Source organism: Meriones unguiculatus, chromosome 1, assembly GCF_030254825.1.
Source record: "Meriones unguiculatus strain TT.TT164.6M chromosome 1, Bangor_MerUng_6.1, whole genome shotgun sequence".
NCBI lineage: Eukaryota > Metazoa > Chordata > Mammalia > Rodentia > Muridae > Meriones > Meriones unguiculatus.
Genome location: NC_083349.1, coordinates 111575573 through 111595170, shown reverse-complemented (window position 1 = coordinate 111595170; position 19598 = coordinate 111575573). Strand labels below are relative to the sequence as shown.

Sequence of the window (19598 nt, the reverse complement as noted above, 5' to 3'; positions counted from 1 at the left end):
TCAGGATAGCCAAGGCTATAATCAGGGAGACACTATCTCAAAAAAAAAAAAAAAAATAGAATAGCATTTTAAAAAACACATTAATAATAATTGTTTATTTTAGTGTGTGTGTGTGTGTGTGTGTGTGTGTTTGTGTTGTGTGCTAGTAACTGAAGGAGCCAAGTCTTGACTTTAAGATGAAGTAAATAAACAGGCCTGAGCTAGCCTGTGGTTCCCTCTGCCTCTCCTTTGGATCTTGGCTCCAGGACCAGTTGTGAGCATCCACAGGACCTCAGTTTATGATTCTTGTGTATCAGAGCCTCCTGTGGATGTTCCAAAGACTCTGTGCCTCCAGACTGCAGAGGAATGGCCTTCGGCAGCCACTTCAGTTCCTCCTAATTGGGAGTTCTCACGAGCCGTTAGGTTTTAGGCACTCTGGCTGCAGAGGCGCCTCAGGGAAGTGTGCTCACGAGGAATCACACTCACTGCCGCTTTGATCTCTGTGTGGACCCGGTGCCCTCCTCTGACCCCTGCACAGAGTGCTCCATGTTCTGCTTTCTCCAGGAGGACAGCCTGCCCCACCATCCAGGGCACCCCTTCTCCTTCATCCCAGGGAGAAAGGTAGCTTTGCATAGTTAATGAAATGTAAATGAGGCTTTGGCTCCCAAATCTGTATCCAGTACAGGTCACACTTCCCGGCTGCCTTTCCTATCAGGAGCCCCTGACTGTGTGTTGGTCTCTCCCCACCCAGGAGCAACTGGGAAAGACCAAAGTTTGCAGATGGAAGGAACTGATCAGGCCAGAGGTGACTGACAGGTGAGAATGTCCCACCTGGAAAACTGTTGCTAAACGTCCCAGTAGGAAAGAAGCACCAACACATTTGCTTGTTCAATAAATGCATCTTAATTCTTTGTATAAGCAAGAGTGGGATTTGGATGGGGCCTAGGAAATGCTACCTGCTCTGTAATGGGAAAGGAACAATGTTCTAAAGATAATTCAAACAGACTAGCACAACAGTGGTTAGCAACGTTCCCTGCTCTTATAGTGTCTGGCTTACTACCTGTGAGTTCACAGCCTGTGTGGAGATGAAGAAAAGCCATAGGCCAGGGACTTGATCACAGAGGATTCCATGGGAGGAGCGATCCCTGATTGCCAATGCTTTCTTCCATCTCCTTCCCATAATGAGTTCACCACAGGGTACAGAATCTCTGGGTTTCAGTTTTCCCATATGCAAAATGAAGGGATTGTCAAACTAAGAATTTCTGCTGTCCTGGTGGCTTTGACCTGTATATTAAATGTCAACGGGGCCCAAGTGTCAGTCACCCACCTGTAGGACTAAGAATATTAATTATGCCCAGCTCCCCCACTTACCCAAGGAAAAGGTCTAAAAATTTTGTTTAGTAATGCAAATAAATGGATTTTTTTTTTGGTAGATAGAATTTTTAAAGTTTGTTTATTTTACTATTTAAGTAATTTGTTGTGTTGCATATGTTTAAAGTTGCAAACTATATAAACTGCTGATTTATAAATACTGCCTTTTTACTTAGTTTTTGAGTCATTAGTGATGCTTGTCCTGCACAGCTTCACACACTGGAGGTGTATTTTCTGGGTATTTTCATCATTGTTGTTGTTGTTTGTTTGTTTTCCAGACAGGGTTTCTCTTTGTAGCCTTGGCTGCCCTGGACTGGATTTGTAGACCTGGCTGGCCTCAAACTCACAGAGATCTGCCTGCCTCTGCCTTCCCGAGTGCGGGGTCTGTGTATTTTCTTAAGCAATGGGCAGCTGCTGGGTTCCTCTGACAATTTTCCACAGCTTCACTGCCCTCAGAGAGGCTGCACTGTTTGAATCTGAGAATCAGTTAGACCTTCCTTGAAAATTTTACTCCAAACCACAAGTCCCAATTCCTAGAACTGGTTGTTTGTTGTTTGGTTGGTTATTTATTTTGGGGAAGGGTGTCTTATAGATGGATATTTGCAGCAACTAACCCTTGATTGGGTAGCTTTAAAAATGATCTTTACAGGTTTGTTTATAGGGGTGGAGAGATGACTCAGCATGCCTGCTATTCTTTCAGAGAATTGGAGGTCAGATTCCAGAACCCAAGTTGGGTGCATTCGACCTTCTGTGACTCTGGCTCCATGGGACTCAGCACCCCTCTTGTGGTCTCTATTGACACAGATATGTGCACACACCTGTACAGACGCACACGCATAAAATAAACATAAAACAAATCACAGAAAAGTTTTTATATGAAGTAAATTATATATTTGCATGAAAATGACCTTATGTAACCCAGTACAATATAATTAATAAAGAAAGAAATAAGAAAAATGTTTATAGCAATACTAAAATAGGGAGGTCGTAATCCCAAGACTAACTACTATGGCTGTGTCGAATAAATTAATTAATGGGTCCGTTTTATACTTTTATACATTTCGTTAATTGATATAATTGGCTTTATTAAATAAAAGGCATCATGCTTTTTTGTGGGATAATAAGGGATGGGAGAAAGATGGCTATGTATATGGACATAGACAAAAATGTTAATGTGTAGAATTCTCACTTAAAGCACATTAGCTTATTATATGGCACACTGGTGCATTTCTTATTGGCCCCTTGGTCACTGCTGCCTGTGAATTAGATCTCTGAAGAAGCCAAAGGACAGAGACTAGTCTGGGTTGGCTGGGGCCCCCTTAGAACTCGAGTCCATCTTTTCTCCATTCCAAATACCAGGAACTGTGAGACCCTTCTGACCCCCTTTCTGTGAACCCACCACTGGGCTTTTGTGTCAGTTAATGAGCTCAGAGTCATTTGGAAATATGCACTGTGCTCTACAAAAGGAAATAGTAATATAATCAGAAATGATTATATTTCAGCACTTCAGCGCTATTGCTGCTATTAATGTCCATTATCACTATATTACCTGAAATGTGTTTAACAATCACAGTCACTAATCAGGGTGCCTGTCCTGGAAAAATGTGCATTCTCTCCATCTAGATCACACCATGTATTGTGCCATTTACTGTTTTAAATGTTTTTCAGATAATTGGAACCTGCTACCTCAGACTTTGAAAAGTAATGTAGCGGGTGAAACCCTGAGAGGTTCAAAGCCGGTACTTCCATCAGGGAAATAATGCAATTTTCAGGCAAAATGATTATAATATTATTCCATGATTACATGGGGGTTGGGGGTAGTCTGTTTTTGTTAGACTTTTGAAAGGAGCAAATTGAATCCCATCCAAGTAATCAGAGGTTATGAAGGCCCAGCACAGCGTGTTTGCACTCTGTCCCCAGAGTCCTTGAACCCTTTGCTGACCATCGAGGCAGACATGGAGTGCCAAGGAGTCCATTCCCTGCCAGTGATCCTCAGCCAAGGACAAATGGAAGCTGAACAAAATGTTCCAACTTCCTGGCCTCTGTGATAAGACGACAGGAAGATGTACTCTCCTTTGCTCTCTGAAGCTCCCTCTGGGGTTAGCTCTCTCACCCACACTTTGACGCGCTCAGCTAGAGCCGTTCCCACCGGCTCCTCCCTTTCCACCCTGCATCCCTGAAGTCGTTCTGGAGCATCTAAGATAACTCTTCAAATAAGGCGCTTGCCTCACCTCCTTTTCCCAGCTCTGGCAGGGACCTCTCCACTCTTTTTTCTCTTTTTCTGGAGCCATCTGGAGTCTTATGTTGCCCCCTGCCCCATTTGAGGAGGACCTTGGCAGTACCCAGAAATCTTGTGTTTTAAGTCATCATCTTGAGAAATGAAAACTCACAATGTCTCTTTGGGTCTGAAAGGTGGCAGGCATAATTTATTTTTCCCACCTCTCTCCTTAGACATCACCACTCCATTCAAGTGAGGCAAGATGAATTAATCCAGGCCGTGTGTAAAGTGTCCAAGATCAATGCCCCCGGTCTGAGCATGTATCCATGTACTCTTAGATAATTTATGTGTAATTTTAATAGATTTGTCAACAGCAGCCCTTCCTCATCTAAACAGGCTGCTTGCAGACAGACCACTTAATTTGCTCCTCAATGTTATTTTTCATACATGGTTGCTGCTCGGCGGACAGATACCAGATGATCCCATTATAAACACATTTGACATGGCGTCTGCCGAGGGGATGCGCACACTGAAGGTCTGCTGTGCGGCAAGCCTTTCACCCCCCTCACACAATAGTCTGAGCGCAGGCACTAAGGCCCCAGTCACTACCAGCGCATCCTCGCCACCGCTGAGAGCCCAAGTCTGCTGCTAGAACTCAGAGGGCGGTTACCTGCTAGCAACTCCCGCCTCCGGCCTGTCTCTGCATAAGAGTGATTAGCCCTCCCTTGGGGCCAGGCTAGGGGTGTGGGGTGGAGCACTCCGCACTTGTACTAGACGGAAGAATTAACCCGGCTTCCTCATGCCTTGGTGGACAGGCCTGAGGTGCTCCCCACAGACTTTTAGAGGGTGCCCTGCAGGACTAAGTCCACGTTGCCTACATGGTAACCCAGTTGCTAATGTACTCATTACCATCTCCCGTCCTTCTTCACATCCCTCCTCTCTCATGATGCTTCCTGAACTAACTCCCAGAGAGAGCGTTTGAATCTAAGTCCTTGTTTTGGGGCATGTGTCCCTGTGAGTTATTCTCCAGTGGCCTTAGGACCCTCTGATCCTCCAGTGCCCAGACTGGATCAGCCTAATGCCCTCCTGGTCCCTCTAGCCCAGAGTGTTCCCACCACCAACCACAGTCAGTCTGGCCAGCAAATTGGATGGAGGTGGGTCAAAAAAAAAAAAAAAATAGGGGCAGACGCCAACCGGGCCTGCCTCCAGCTGACTTGAGTGTTTGACTCGGAGGTGAGGATTCGCTGTCCAGGTCATCAATTTGGAATGAAGGCCAGAAATGGAAGGTGAACGCTAGGTAATGCCAAGAGTGCACTCTTTAGAGCGAGAGATGTTTCCTTTCTTCCGAAGACTAATGGGGGTGCTGACGAACTGCTTGAGCCGTTTTCTGTCCATTGTGGTAACTGCAAGGGAGTGTCCAGTGTTGCAAAGGAGAAGTGTTCTCTGCGTGTGGTTGGTAAACCTTCGCCATGCTCCCTCACGACAGAGAGAGCAGCAACAACTTGGAAATTTTCTCAATGGAGTACGATGCGTGTAATGTGTAATGAAATATAAATAGGCCTTTCAGACGCATCTCTGTGTTTCGTTTTATCAACCTTTAGATGCGTTAAAGCCAAGTACAGTTTTATATGAATTCTAGAAGATATGTAGTATTTTTATTTGCTACTTCGTTGCTAAATGTTTCATATAAAACTGAGGAGGAGAAAAAAAATACACAGGCCCACATATAAAAGAAGAAGCAGATGGTTAAATGTGACCGTGGGAAGAGGCAGAGAACTGAGGACCCCTCCTTGCCGGGGAGGGGTGGAGGTGGAGGAAAGAGAAACTCACTCATTAGCCATTTGCTTCCACTGTGCTGGGAGAAGAGTATTCGTATCCGTAAGAATCTACAGGTGTCTTTGTTATTTTTTTTTTATTCCTTAGATGTACATATAAATGAGTATGTATTATTTATAGATGTCTTTGAATTTAGAAACATCAGGCTTGAAAAGTAATGCAGCAAGGAATATTTGATTTAATGCTCCCTGGAGGACTGGGGTAGGGCTTCCTGCGGGGGCTGTGGTGTTACCTAACCTTTTGAGGGACTTTCCTGCTAGCTCTTTGGTGACAGTTCAAGTGTGAATGATCCCCAGGTGGAAGAGAGCACAGGAGCCGAGGAGCTGGGAAGCCCGGGTTCTCATTCCAGCTTTCTCCTCGATAGTTGATTGACCTGAGCCTACCCTGCACATTCTCTTGCGGTTGTTTTTCCTGCCTGCATGGCAGCCTGTGATCTTGAGGAGGGATGTATTCCCACACACTGCCTTGGGCTTGGCCTGACTCCATAGCCACTGCTTTAGTTCGCACGAGGCCAGTGAGATCAGTGAGGCATAGTGGTGTGTGCGCGCGCGCGCGAGCATGTGCGCTTGTCCATCCCCCTATGCATATGCACACATACAGTGCTAGGGATCAAACCCAGGACGTGTGCTAAGCAAGCACCTAGCCACTGAGCTCCACCCCCAGCCCAGCCCCACAGTTTTCAGAGGAATCATGAAGCCCTGGTAGATCATGCCACTTACCTGCACATGCTGGTAGAGATCAGGAAAACCGAGTCAGCTTTTCATTCAATTTTCATTTCCTCGGCAGTTTCTACATTGGCCAAGAAAAACAGCATACTTACAGAAATTCCTGGTAATAACTGCTTTCTGCTTGGGTATGGAGAAACATGCCTGTCTGTGGTTTATTTTTTGAATGGATAATTCATCATATCTGGATAAAAATCTCATAATCTCCATAGACTTTCTTTCACAATTTTGTTTCCTTTGAGAGTATAGGAACAAACTCAGATCCATTCAAGGAAAATAGCTCTTTAGTGACTGAGAAAGCAATTGCCTCCCAGACCCATTTGAGACTAAAAAGGGGAGTTCTTAGCTGCTGGCCTTAAAGGCTTGGACTCTGGGTCTGGCTGGAATCAGTTGCTGGGAACGGGGTGGGGCCAGAGGCCCAAACTGAATATTAATTAGCTCACAGAACAACCTTGATGTTTAGCGCCATCAGCCTTTCAGAAGGATGAGACTGAGGCGAGCGGGAAAGGAGGTTGGGCAGATGGAGTCACCCTGCTGGTAACTAGCAGAGCTGAGACATAGGTGTCTCAGAGCGGTGGTTCTCAACCTTCCGAATGCTGCAGCCCTCCGATACATTTCTTCCTGCTGGGGTGACCCCAGCCACAAAATCATTTTCATTGTTACTTCAGAACCATAATTGTGCCACTGTTATGCATCTTAAGGTAAATACCTGTGTTCTCCAATGGTCTTAGGCGACCCCTGTGAGAGGGTCATTCCGCCACGAAAGGGGTCGCCACCCACAGGTTGAGAACAGCCGTCTTAGGTGGCAGCTCTTCCCCCCACAGTACACACTAAGCGAATGTCCTACGTCTGAGACGTGAAACTCCAGTTACGCCATGAAACCTATGAACCGGGCTCCAGACCCTAAACTTAGAGAAGGGCCCGGGCCTCTCTTTATCTCTTTGAGGGTGAAGAAGTGTACAGAGCCTGAAGCTTCCGTGGTAGTACCCGGTGAGGCTACTTTCTGCCAACACTCCTCTTCCAAGCTCAGAGAGGTCAAGGCTTAGGAAGACGGGGTGCTGAGGGACCCTGAGCAGTACCAGGCACAGCTAAACTAGGGTGACCCATTTCAGAGCCTGGAAGTGGCTGGAAGGTCACCTAGCTTTACCGTTTCTGACACTGTCTCCAGCCCCCTGACATATGCAGATGTGCTTCTGGGCTTTCTGGTGCACCAGCTACTGAGAGGGGAGGAATGCAGTCTCCCTTGAATAACCAGGCAAGTGTTCCCAGGGAGAGATGGGCCTCAGATAAGAGGAAACTGCTGCTGTTGAGCCCAGACCTAAATCATGCTCTTGTCTGGGTGTGAGTTCCCCCGGGGCTGATGCTGAGTCCTGGCTTGTGCTAAGGTGCACCTAATGCTGACGCATAGCTGTCCAGCAAAGCTAAGCTGAGCCCTGCCCCCTGAGAATAGGCTAGAGGCCAGCTTGCCTGTCTGTGGGTAGCTTTCCTTCCACCGCTTCCCCCTTGCCTCCTCGCCTGTTGTTTGGTTTCATTCCCCAAGACTCTCAGCAAGTCTTGATTAAATGTTACAGCCTGGCCCCAGGAGCTGTCAGGGGGAATCCAGGGGAGAAACTTGTCCACACTTGAGGCAGAGCTTTAAAGAGACAGCGTCCCACTCGGAACAGGAGTGGTCATGATCGCCACACGTCTACCTAGACGGGGCCGGACAAAGGGGTGCCACGTGTCTCCCTACATAAGAAACAAAGGGAGCCCACACCCACCCTGGTCTGCTTGGTAGAGCAGCATCCGGCCTGCCTGTCCGTGGATTAGGGATGTCAGCGCTGTCCCGCCTCCCAGGGCACTTGAGGCAGTCTAATGAGGCAGAGGAGATGCAGAAACACTCCAAACGGCCCACGGTGCCAAGCAAATGTGAGGCGTCATCATGAAAAGCTTAAATTTATGGGTCTGAAGGAGAAGCAACATCTGGGAAGGAATTATTGCAATTTAAAGGGAGGATGTGGGCCTGTTTATAAGTGCGGAATCTGGAAGCGATGTCTGGTGGGTTTTTTTTTTTCATTTTTTTTTTTTTTACAAACTAATTTGTATTCCAGTCAGAAAACTATGGTGTGACTATCTTCCAGATGTTCGAAAGAAAATTGTAGAAGATGAGTTACATCTTGGAGGCATTTTCTGTCTTTCAATAGGCTTCACTGAGCATCTACTATATGCCAGGTGTACCCCTCTGCTCACATCTTTGATGCCACCCTGAGCAAGTCAGACTGTATCAAGTCCAATCAGTGCTCTCAATGTCCCCTCACTGTGGAGACGTCAGGAAGTGCAAAGGTCCTCCCCACTGACAGAAATGTCTCTATGAAGGTGTGGGAGGGGCGGAGGTTGTGTTCTGTCATGGAGTGGGATGGCTGAGTGGGGCCCACCTTTGTTCATTTCCGAAGGGTGTGCTGTTTAACGGGGAAGATGGTTTAGCTAAGTGTGATCTGAAAACTTTATTTCCTGAAATGCTTCAGTCTAGGGCAGTCTTAGGGTAGCATACTAGGGTCCTTGATTCAAGCCACGAATACCCCATTTTCTTTATCTTATCTCTACATTCTGTTTTACCCCAAGACAATGAGGAGACTAAGGGATGGGCCCATTAACGCTAGGTTGGCCTGTTAGCGAGGCTTCATGGGCGACACGAGTGCTGATAAGGCAACCATCTCCAGTGTTTGCAGGCAAAGCTGGGAAACGGGGGCGGGGGCCGATGAATGGCGAGTTGCAGAGAAGAGCTGGGGAGCCTGCCATCAGGGTGCTAGGAAGAGCCTTACTTGCTTGGACTCGCCAGGGTCCCAGGACTGTGAGTGGCACTTCTAGGCTGGGAAGTTCTGTGACCAGCCCCAAGGGTTAGCACAATCTCTGTAGCGGCTGCAAGGCTACTCAGGGAGCCTGTTGCCATGGCACAGGTGTGACCTGGCTCAGACTGACATCACGGAATGCCACAGTCATGGCGGCTTCACCACTGAAAATGACTTCGTGGTTCTGCATGCTGGCAAGTCCTAGAGCTGTCCTCCTAGGCAGCTTCTAGCATGGTGCTCTCCTGGCCTCAAGCTGAAACCCTCTCTCTGTGTCTTTATGGGGAGATGCAGGGTACCTATTAATGGCTCTTCATCTTTTGTGCAGGTACCAGTTCAAACATTCTGTCAGCTTGGGGCTCCCTTATGTCTAGGGTTGTAAATACTGCAGTAAATTCCCTACCTTCAAATACAGTCGTGTAGGGAATTAAAGTTTCAACATAGACGGGTTTGGGAGCACACAAATCAATCTGCATAGTAAGATGCAAGATGAAATGGCCCAACTTGAGCATCAGTAGCATAGGCCAAGGATAGCTAATGTGTCTGCTTAGCATTCTGAACAGGATGCTCTGTGTGTCACAGAGGAGAGAAGGAGAGAGGAATCGGGGTTTTCATGATAGGGACGTAGCAGAAGTCGGGCCCCAAAATAAGGATCTAGGAATAGCACTTTTACAAAACAGTCAGTTCATACACGTCATCATCATCATCTTGATAGAGGGAGAGGAGGACAGAGAGTTGACCCAATGAGGAATAAAAATTGGTCCCTAGCATTGGGGGAGGGTAAAGATAAATCTTGCACAGCAGTGGCTTGTGGTGCCAGAGCTCTCTGACGAAAATCTTACTCTTCAGAACTTAATTCCTCTTATTAGGAAGAATTCAAATGTCATTTAACTCAACTTTTGTCTTGTGGGATGGAGAATGAGAATGAAGAGACTGAGTGGGGAATGCTGGGTTAATCATCTTACTGATTGCCAAGAACTGAAGAGAGATGCTCACTGTTGACAAGCCTGTGGCAGCTGGAGGAGGGGAACTTTAGCGCAGGGCAAGGTCACCTGACCCAACCAGGCTGTCTGGGGGCTGTGTGGTGCGGTGTAGATTCACTGACCACTTCAGGGTGGTGACGGTACAGCAAACCCGGGACAACTCTAATGTCCTTATTGGCAAGTTCCTCCTCCTCCAGCACAAATAAACATCTATTGTTCCAGTTCGGTCTCCCTTGTTCCCTCGTTTTTAAAATGAGAGATAATAAAAGTAATCAGTTCACCACCTTGTTAGCAAAGGGAAAGGAGAGAATGTGCATTGAGCTAGATTTGGCAAACCTCGAGCACTGTGGAAATGTTATTTCTCTAAGCAGGCAGTATGGCCTCGGCAGACACCAACTTGCTTTGAGGAATCTACGTCCACAATAAAGCTTGCCAGGCAGGGCCTCCCTAGCAGTTGAAAACAAGTAATGGATCTCATCAGTGGCCAGCTCTGGACCTTAATGGAAATGGGAAAACCCTGCATGATGCTGGGTGAACTTTCAGAACCTGCTCTGTCTTTGCATCCTCACTCTCCATTTTAAAAGCAGAGCCTTCCGGACACCCTCGGCCCAGTGAACTGTTGTGAACCTAATGGATAAACCTGATGCTTATTTTTGTATTGGCAAGATGCCTGCAGGCTTTGGTGAGCCCATGGTTGATATTATTAATGGATGGCCTGTTTTTCTGTCTTCTTGAACTAAAGCAAGTATGAATGAGTGTTCCCTCTACGGGATGTGTTTGGAGTGGATGTCTGAGCCTGATGCCAAGGCTGCTGGGGAGCCTTGCATCCGGGCTGACAGGAGGTGGGCTGGAGGCTAGTGTTCTCCTTTCAGCATAGGGCCTCCAGCTCCTTTCCTTTGCTTTCCAAGAAAAAAGAAGGAATCTCTGTTCCCTAGCCAGCCAAGGGGTGCTGGACTGCCGAGTGCTAGAAATTGGGTTGTATGGTCAAGAGTCAGGCATAGCTGCTTTCTGATCCTGTATCAAACTGGAGACTCCCTAATTGGTTTCTCTTCTCTGCGGGCAGTTTCTCTCCAAAAAATTGGTGTCTTTTATAGAGACATAAAAACTCCTAGGGCCTTTGTTTATAATTCTCTCGGCTATCAGTTTGGTTCGTGTCAGGAATCATCTGTACCAACAGATTTTGAGTTGAAATGGCTCTCTGAGTTAGATTTTGAAATCTCTTCAGCATTTAACCCAAACAGCCCATTCCGGGTTCTTGTTTTCATAATGGTCTTTGTCTTGTCAAAGTCTGTCTCCTCTGGTGAGTGCCTGGGGGTGGGGGTGGGGGTGAAGGTTGTAGATCCCATTTACATGCAGCGGCGTTACCTAGTGTGATTTAAAAAAAAAAATCTCTGTTCTTTTGTTTTTAATATTATTTTTCTTAAGATCATGGGTTGTCCTTTGGTAATTCAGTTAATGGAAGAGAAGGGATCAGTTTGGCTTGATCATGTCCCTGTGACCTCTTGGGTTCCATCCTGAGATGCTGTCCCAGGTCATGAGCTTCGGAAACGGAAGGTTCGACAGCGGAGCCAGATGTGGTGGTGCACTCCTTTAAACCCAGCTCTCAGGAAGCAGGGACAGGAGGGTCTCTGTGAGTTCAAGACTAGCAGAGTCTATCCACATAGCAAGCCTCAAGACAACTGTGCATAGAGAGACCCTGCCTCAAAACAACACAAAGAATTATTACTAGAAAGGGGCTGAATAACCCCTTTTTATTAAATTTTTATTTTTTTTTAATTTTTTTTATCAGTTACATTTTATTAACTCTGTATCCCAGCCGTGTCCCGATCCCTCATTCCCTCCCAGTCCCTCCCTCACTCCCTCATCTCCACCGTGCCCCTTTCCAAGTCCACTGATAGGGGGGACCTCCTCCCCATTCATCTGATCCTGTTTTATCAGGTATCTTCAGGACTGGCTGCAAAGCCCTCCTCTGTGGCCTAACAGGACTGCTCCTCCCTTCGGGGGTGGGGAGACCAAAGAGCCAAATTTTTATTTTTTTAATTAAAATCTAATCACATCATTTTCCTCCTTTCCTTTCCTCCCTCCACTCCCTCTCAAATATCAAGAATGCCTTTTCTTTAAATACACACACATACACACACACATTACTTACACGTAATGCTAAATGATTATATGATTTCAGGGCTGACAATATGGCATTGGAAGACCAAACAGGGGGCTGGCTTGTCCCTGGGAAAATACTACTGCTTCTCTCAGCACTCCTCAGTTGCCTGTAACTCTTTGCCTGTGAGTGGGGCCCTGAGCGATTTCCCCCTTCCATGTTAGCATGCCTGATGGTGTTGTCTTTGTTGAGGTCTCGCTCAAGCAGCCGTGTTGTTGAGGTACCCTGAGTGAAGATTCCCCATTATTTCTAGGAGACACAAGCTCACAACAGACAGATTCCTGTTCCTTACAATGTTTCTGCCTCCTCGTTTGTAAAGCTCCCCAAACCTTAGGTTCAGACATTGTGTTGTAGTTGGGCTGGGCCATCCTACCCTTCCTTGCTCTTCGCATTTTAACATCCGTTCTAAGGAGGAGTTTTTTGGAAGAGGGGTGAGAGCTATATTTACCGCAGGTCGAAGGATAGATATTTGCAGTGTGCAGTTAGGGATTATGCTCCTTTAGTAAGGTAGCAGAGGTAGGTTCTCCTCTGTGATCCATGACCTCACAAGCCCGGTTTAGTTGGCTAGATTTCTAGTCCCAGCCGTGATTTCCCTCTTGATAAATTCTGTAGGCTAGCACCAAGATATGAGCACCGCCATTGCACCCTCTGGCTGTTGAGCCACACTGCTGTTCACTGTGCTTCAGAAGCACAGAAGCAGGTCTGCAATCGTTGAAACTGGATTTCTAGTGACTTTAAATCACTCTCGATGCCAAGTAGCTCATTAAAGCAGAATTCGGATGGGTGAGTGGGTGTAATTTGTAGACCATCTGAAAAGGAAAGATGATGAGCTGTGACCCATTGTGCACCGTGGTGGCGTTGGTGACACAGACCTGAGATTCAAGTATTAAGCTACTACTTGTTTTTAGCCCCATGTCTGACTGCAAGAAATGGAGGTTGGATGAGACAAAAAACAGCAAGAAAGGAAAAATGTGACTAGATAAAGCACTAATACGTAGACTAGGGCTAGATATAAGCTGAGAACATTTTATACACCCTTTAAGGGAGGAGCGTCCTGACCTGGGAGCTCTCGCTGGGGACATGTAATGGCTGGTGGCACTGTAGAGATGTGCGCTGCCGAAAGGGGGTGATGTTGATGAGAAGTTGAAGGGCTCACAAACCAAGCTCTCTAGTTTGAGAAATAAGAAATGGGTTCTTCCATGGCAGCTCAGTCTCCAAGTGAGTGCCCTAATAAGGGGAACAGGGACTGTCTCTGACATGAACTCAGTGGCTGGCTCTTTGATCATCCCACCCCCCTGATGGGGGAGCAGCCTTACCAGGCCACAGAGGAAGAGAATGCAGCCAGCCCTGATGAGACCTGATAGGCTAGGGTCAGAGGGAAGGGAAGGAGGATCTCCCCTATCATTGGACTGGGGGAGGGGTATGGGAGGAGATGAGGGAGGGAGAATGGGATTGGGAGGGAATGAGGGAGGGAACTACAGCTGGGATACAAAGTAAATAAACTGTAATTAATATTAAAACAAAAAAGAAATGGATTCCTAGGAATTAGTAACTTACCCAGCATCACGAAACCATGATGTAGTTATATAAAAATTCCCATTGTAAAGTCATGGGTTTAATCCTCTCCAAAAAGTAACAAATAGGTTCTAATGGATCATTTGGAGAGAGTCAAATAAAAGAACAAAGCACAGAAGCATAGGTGCAGTATAAAGACACCACAATAGTGCAATATCCCAGCGCTAATAATGAGCATAGAGGTAATTACTGCCTTTAAGCTGCAGGGTGCAGGGGGAGGCAGCTATAACAAAAAACTAGTGGTGGGGAGGGATGCCGTCTCTCTCAGGGAGCGCTATCACCTTCATCTGAGGAACACAGCCAGCACTTGAAGACACAACAGGGTCAAGGCTAACCCATACCTGGTCTACTACTGATGCCCATGTAGGTTGAACCTAACCAGAAGTCAGAGGATGGGTGAGTGAGTGTAATTTGTAGACCGTCTGAAAAGGAAAGATGATGAGCTGTGACCCATTGTGCACCGTGGTCACAATGCCGGCACCACAGTGAGACCCCACAGACCTCAGGTGTGCCTCAAAGGACACAGAGCAGGTAGCAGAATAAGGAAGCGGGATGGGTGAATGGGATGGCTCCAGCACACTAGCAAATGAGTCACTTCATATGAGGAAAAGAACGTGGCTTTGCGTGCGGCCTATGCCGTGTGGAACTCTCACAGGGATCTCCTCTACAAGTGGTGTCTATCACAGTAAGAGTAGGAACACAAGCCCCTTGTTACAAGAGTAACTCATAGACTGTTCTGTGCGCCTCCCCACCGCTGCGCCTTCTGGCCTCCTGTCTGCCCTGTGCTGTATTCATTCGGGTACAACCCTGAACATGGGGATTGTCTGGCGGGAAAGATGTGAACTGCCTGGGTTGAGGAGAAGATTTGGATTTCTGAGAGATTTTTCTCAGATGTCTGGTTGCCAGGACCCTCATGCTTTTGATTAACACCCTTTACAGTGGCCTACAAGACCCTCCACAATCAGAATACCCAGCAGCCATCTTCTGCAGTGTCCAGCCACAGAGGCTTTCTCCTTGATCTCGGAATGATGTCCCCCAGTCCTTTGCAGTGCCTCCTCCCTCCGTCCTAGACTCCCGTGTGACCCATTTCCCACTCCCTTCCAAAACACGCATCACTGTCACCCCCTACGATCCTGACCGCACACTGTTGAAACTGTGCAGCGGTCCTCAGATAGCACCCTCCCAACCTGTCCTACCCTGTCCCTACAAACAGTACTCGCCTTCTTCTAACGTAATGTCCACTTTTTATATTCATTGTTTCTTGTTTGTTTCTACCCTCCAAACTGTGGACTCCACGAGGGTAGTGATATTTGTTTTGTTTTGTTCATTCATGCATTTCCATTCTTTAGAACATGGCCTGATACGCTGTAGGCATACTAGTTATTGAATTAATGAAAAAATTGAATGAATGAATGAATGGATGGATGAATAAGTGAGGTTCTTGCAAACCTAAAATCAGTGTGACCACTATCTTCTAGCCTTCCCTCTTCACCAAAAGCTATCTACTGAGGATCTTTCCCAGAAATTCATTGATCTGCTGATCACCATTGCTGCCAATACCTTGTGGCTGGAGTGATCGAAGCCTCTGCATGCATCACACTGGCTTGGCAGAGGAAATGTATTCACGACTTTGGCTCGGTGTCAGAATTAAATGGTGACCTTGGCTCCCTTTGCCTCCCCACAGAGGTTATTTCTTAATCATAAATGGAACACTCTGTCCTTGGGAAAAGTAATATTTCTGCCACCTTCAGCTTTCCAATGGCTATTTGATATGGCTCACGGGTGTCCCTGTCAGAGGCAGCTGAAAAAGCTCAGGCTGGCCATGAGTTGGGATTCGTTTACAATAACTTATTTACCTGCCCAAATCCTTCGTACCACATTAAAGCTTTTTCCTGCTAGCCGGGACCCTGGAGTGCTAAGAGGAAAAAGGAAAATCAATTGCTAATGATATATTCCATTAAAAAAATATATTGATTCCCAGGTAATGACAGTCCCGCTCTTTTGCAGGGAGAATGCCATTTCCCATCATGGCGATGGCTTTCTCATATATTACGTTTGAAAGAGTGAACAAGGAATCACCCCACCTTCCCATAATAGATAGCCCCTTTCTAGTAGGTATTAAATCTATATTCAAAACATTTCTCTCCAAGGAGGATTCCATTCTTTGCCTCCTCAAGGTCTTCTTCCCCATTGTCTAAAAGAAGTAATGATTTGTTATTGTAATTCTGGAGTTTATGGCCTTTTCAGCGCTAGATTAAAGAATCTTGAACTGCCTTGTGTGGATTAGGTGGGAAACAATGCCATCATTCTTGCTCTTATTCCATGCTAATGGCTCAGTGATAGGGATTAGAGCTAGCCTGTTTGGAAGATGGAGAAGATGATGAGGTACTGTTTACTGTACCCTTTCATCTGGGTGTGCTGTGGTAGGGTTTGGTACCCTTGTTTGAGAGAGTCCATAGGAGGAGGGTCAGCATCAGGGAACAACCTGAGGGGGAGACAAGAATCCGTGAAGATACTGGAACTCCAGAATAGATAGTTTACAAAATTGATGGTTGTTCCCCACCCCAACCCCATTCTTTCCCCCTCTCTCTCTCTCCAGACTGTCTGGCTTCCCCGTTATGCCCATGCTTTGCTAAGTGCTGGTGGTCATCGAAGTTTTTGCATCCTGGGGACAAATCCTGAGCTCACCAGAGACGGACGGCGGAAGGTAGGTCTCTGCTTAATAAACCTGGAGTGAGGGAGACATCCTACCTGGGCGTCTTCGCTCATTCTGAGGGGCTGGGGAAGAGGGAGATGGAACTGATCCCTTACTTAATGGTTGATGAGAGTTTTGCCGTAGGTGTGTGAAACACAGGTGCCCAGGGCTCCTTGAGCCATGTTGGCCCTGATCAGATCTCAAGTGTCTGTGGGGCATTAGATCTGGACATGACCAGCAGCCAAATAACCTTGAAGTTCAAAACTGTTGGGGTTTTTTTGTTTTGTTTTGTTTTGTTTTGTTTTTGTAGTTTAAAAAGTTCAAATCTTATAATTCAGCTTTTTGGTTATTAAAATGTATTATTAAGTATCATAAAAATAGGTTTTAAAAGATAATTTTTTTAAGAACTTAGGGAATCGCTCAGAGGAGTTCTTAGCATACACAAGGCCCTGGATTCAACCTATAACATCCATATGTGTGTGTGTGTGTGTGTGTGTTTATATACATATATATGTTGTTATATCATTGTGTAAATGACATAATTATATTCTACAGAGATAAACATTTTGGTGTCTCTTTTTTTCTCACTTACATAGATAAAATGTGCACATAGGTCTGCATACATACATACATGTGATCACACTGTACCCACTACTACTTGGCAAATGCTGTTTTGACCCAACAGTGTGTTAAGGCAGCCTTTGGTCTCAATGATTAAAACTCTCTGTCATCATTTGTCAAAGCTTTCTATTTTAGGACTACATATACCTGTATATGAGTGTGTGTATAGATATATTTCATATACTTAGCCTATGAATACCCTAGAGGTGGACTACCAGGATATTTTGAATCGTCTACTGTGGCAATACCACAAAATACATTTCAGAGAATGTGCTTCGCACAGCCCTTTATTTCCTGATGTTAAATTTAGAGAGATCTGGCCTAACATTTAGGTTGAGGGCTGTCAATCCAGGAGAGAGCAGGGTGGGGATTGGCAGGCAGGGGCCGGAGGAAGTTGTGACCTACCTGGTGAGAGCATAAATCTTATGAAAAGCAGCTACAGCATTGTTCTGTCACCTGCCAGCAAGCCAGGCCCGTGCCCGCAGCAGAGATGGAGCCTGCAGCTGAACTTGCCAACGCTCAGACATTTACTGCCACTCAGGGGAAGACCTTAGCATGCAGTGAAGTAGGCTGAGGATGGGGTGGGAGTACAGAGTTTCAGGACAGCGCAGGCTCAGCGGACCTAGCCTCGTATCCTTCAGCACCTCCGAGCAGGAGCCTCACAGCATCTGCCTGGGACCAGCAGATGCTCTGAACTTAGCTTAGAGCATTAGGACAGCAAGGGTCCCTTCTATGTCAGAATTCTCTGTTGGTCCAAGAGCCGAGTCTTGGTACTCAATCACAGCGCAATTAAAGATAATATAGTATTCTAAGATTCTTCAAGAGACAGAGAAGAACCTGTGCTTCTAGGATCCCAGGTTATAGGTAGCAGAGCTTATAACCAGGAAGTTAGAAGAAGCTACAGGCTGGGCCTGGATCAGATGCCACCATGAAGGTGCCCACCATCCAACTATGCCTCCAGCAGCTACCTCCTCATAATATAGAAGGCATAGCATGGAGAAGGACTGATGGGCTCCTTACCCAGAGAGCTGGTGGACTGTTGCCATGAACCTAATACTATCTCTGACTTGGGGATTGGGGTGAATGGACTGTTCCATTGTCCTAGGCCTTGAGGGATGTTTAGCTTCTGTGGCTGTTGAGTCAGTGAAGCATGGGGTTTGGGAACCATCTCCTTCCCAGCAAACAGAGGGGAAAGAAGAAATTCGTAGGTGTGCTTCACTTCAAATCAGCTTTCGTTGTGTTTTTCTGCACTGCTTGTGTGCCAGGAAATGAGGCCCTGGAGTAGCGACTTTGGTTCCTTAAATGATAACCCTAATTTCGTTCTTCTTATTCCCTGTTGCCACTGCAGGTTTGGCATGGGACTGGGATTTGTCCCAACTTTGGGCAGACATGCATATAGATTCAGGAGGAGGTTTATCTGACAGTTCTCACTGGGCATGCCAGATAGAGTACTTTCTTGAAGGCTTTAGTGTCTGCATGCCCCCAGACTGTTGTCCCTGTACTGGATATTTGTCGGACCTTCCATTGTTCCATTCCTGAAGGGTGGGAACTGTGTCTAATGCAACTCTGAATCATGGCTGTCCACATCCACCAACACCGACTCTGCACCCAGTCAGGTCTGTTTCTGTGAGTACCCATCATATATGGCTACATCCTGGTACTGGATGTGTTCTTTATTCCTGGTGGGGATGCCCACTAACACCTCCAGAGGATAGGAGAAGATGCTGAAGCCCACTATGGTCCCTATTGACCAGGAGAAGCATTCCTGGACCAGTTTCCTGGGTCCTGTTACAAAGCAGGCCAATTCAGTAACACTGTTTGGAGAGCTGTTGCCTGCCCGCTGAAGTTGGATGGAAATCACCCAAGTAAGAAGGGTCCCAGAAGCTCTGTGAGAGAAATCTGACATCTGTGCTGCCATGAGCTGGAGACTCCAGGCTGTGCAGAACTGAAGACTGGACTAAGAGTGGTAGGAACAGACCTCTGAGCCCTCAAGCAGGTAGAAGGCCAGTGCCAATCTCTTTCAACCTTGAGAACAGTCCTGTGCTGTACCCCTTGCCTCTGTCACGAGGTCTGTGGAAACATCTCATGCAGTCCTTCCAAGGATTCTCCCCACTCAGCAAACAAAATCCCTGTATGCCCTATACCTTCAAGATCCTAACACGTGAGTAAATGGGAGCTGTTCATGCGCAGGCTCTGGGTGTCTGCACTCACTACAGCTTCACTTTCCCTAAAGTGATGGTGCTTTCACCCTTCCACCACACTCTGTCCACTGCCAGCCTCATCTCCCTACTCCGGGGAGCCTCATTTCCCTGAGGTACCCAGTTCCTCCTCTCCTGTGCTGGTTCCTTGTCCATCTCTGTTAGACCTCTGTGGCCCCTACATCAAGGATGGGCAATGGAGACATCTCAGTGCTGCTCTGGCCACCATATGTGTTCCGTTGTGTTCTTGCTGCCTTCCTCGACCTACCCTGGGGATAGCCACCTCCTCCACTGGACATCTGAGCCCTTGAATAAAGCAATGTACCCATGGCCACCATCTGGACACAGTCCCTCATCATGGCATTACCTGGACCTTCACCCTGGCTGGTATGTTCTTGTACAGCCACTTTC

The 19598-nt window shown here is 46.7% G+C and overlaps 1 protein-coding gene across 5 annotated transcripts in view; it reads left to right on the top strand.

Moving 5' to 3' along the window:
• Window positions 1-19598, top strand: part of Klhl29 (kelch like family member 29) — a 294873-nt gene that overhangs the window by 67485 nt on the left and 207790 nt on the right. For 4 of the 5 annotated variants that reach the window (XM_021644969.2, XM_060365570.1, XM_060365551.1 and 1 more), the window contains exon 2: window positions 16273-16380. The exons of the other annotated variant lie outside the window; for it this stretch is intronic. Coding sequence is in view for 2 of the 4 variants with exons in the window: in XM_060365551.1 (XP_060221534.1) it covers window positions 16273-16380 (108 nt within the window). In the remaining 2 variants the exon portion in view is untranslated. The remainder of the gene's footprint in view (window positions 1-16272; window positions 16381-19598) is intronic. 5 annotated transcript variants of the gene reach the window in all.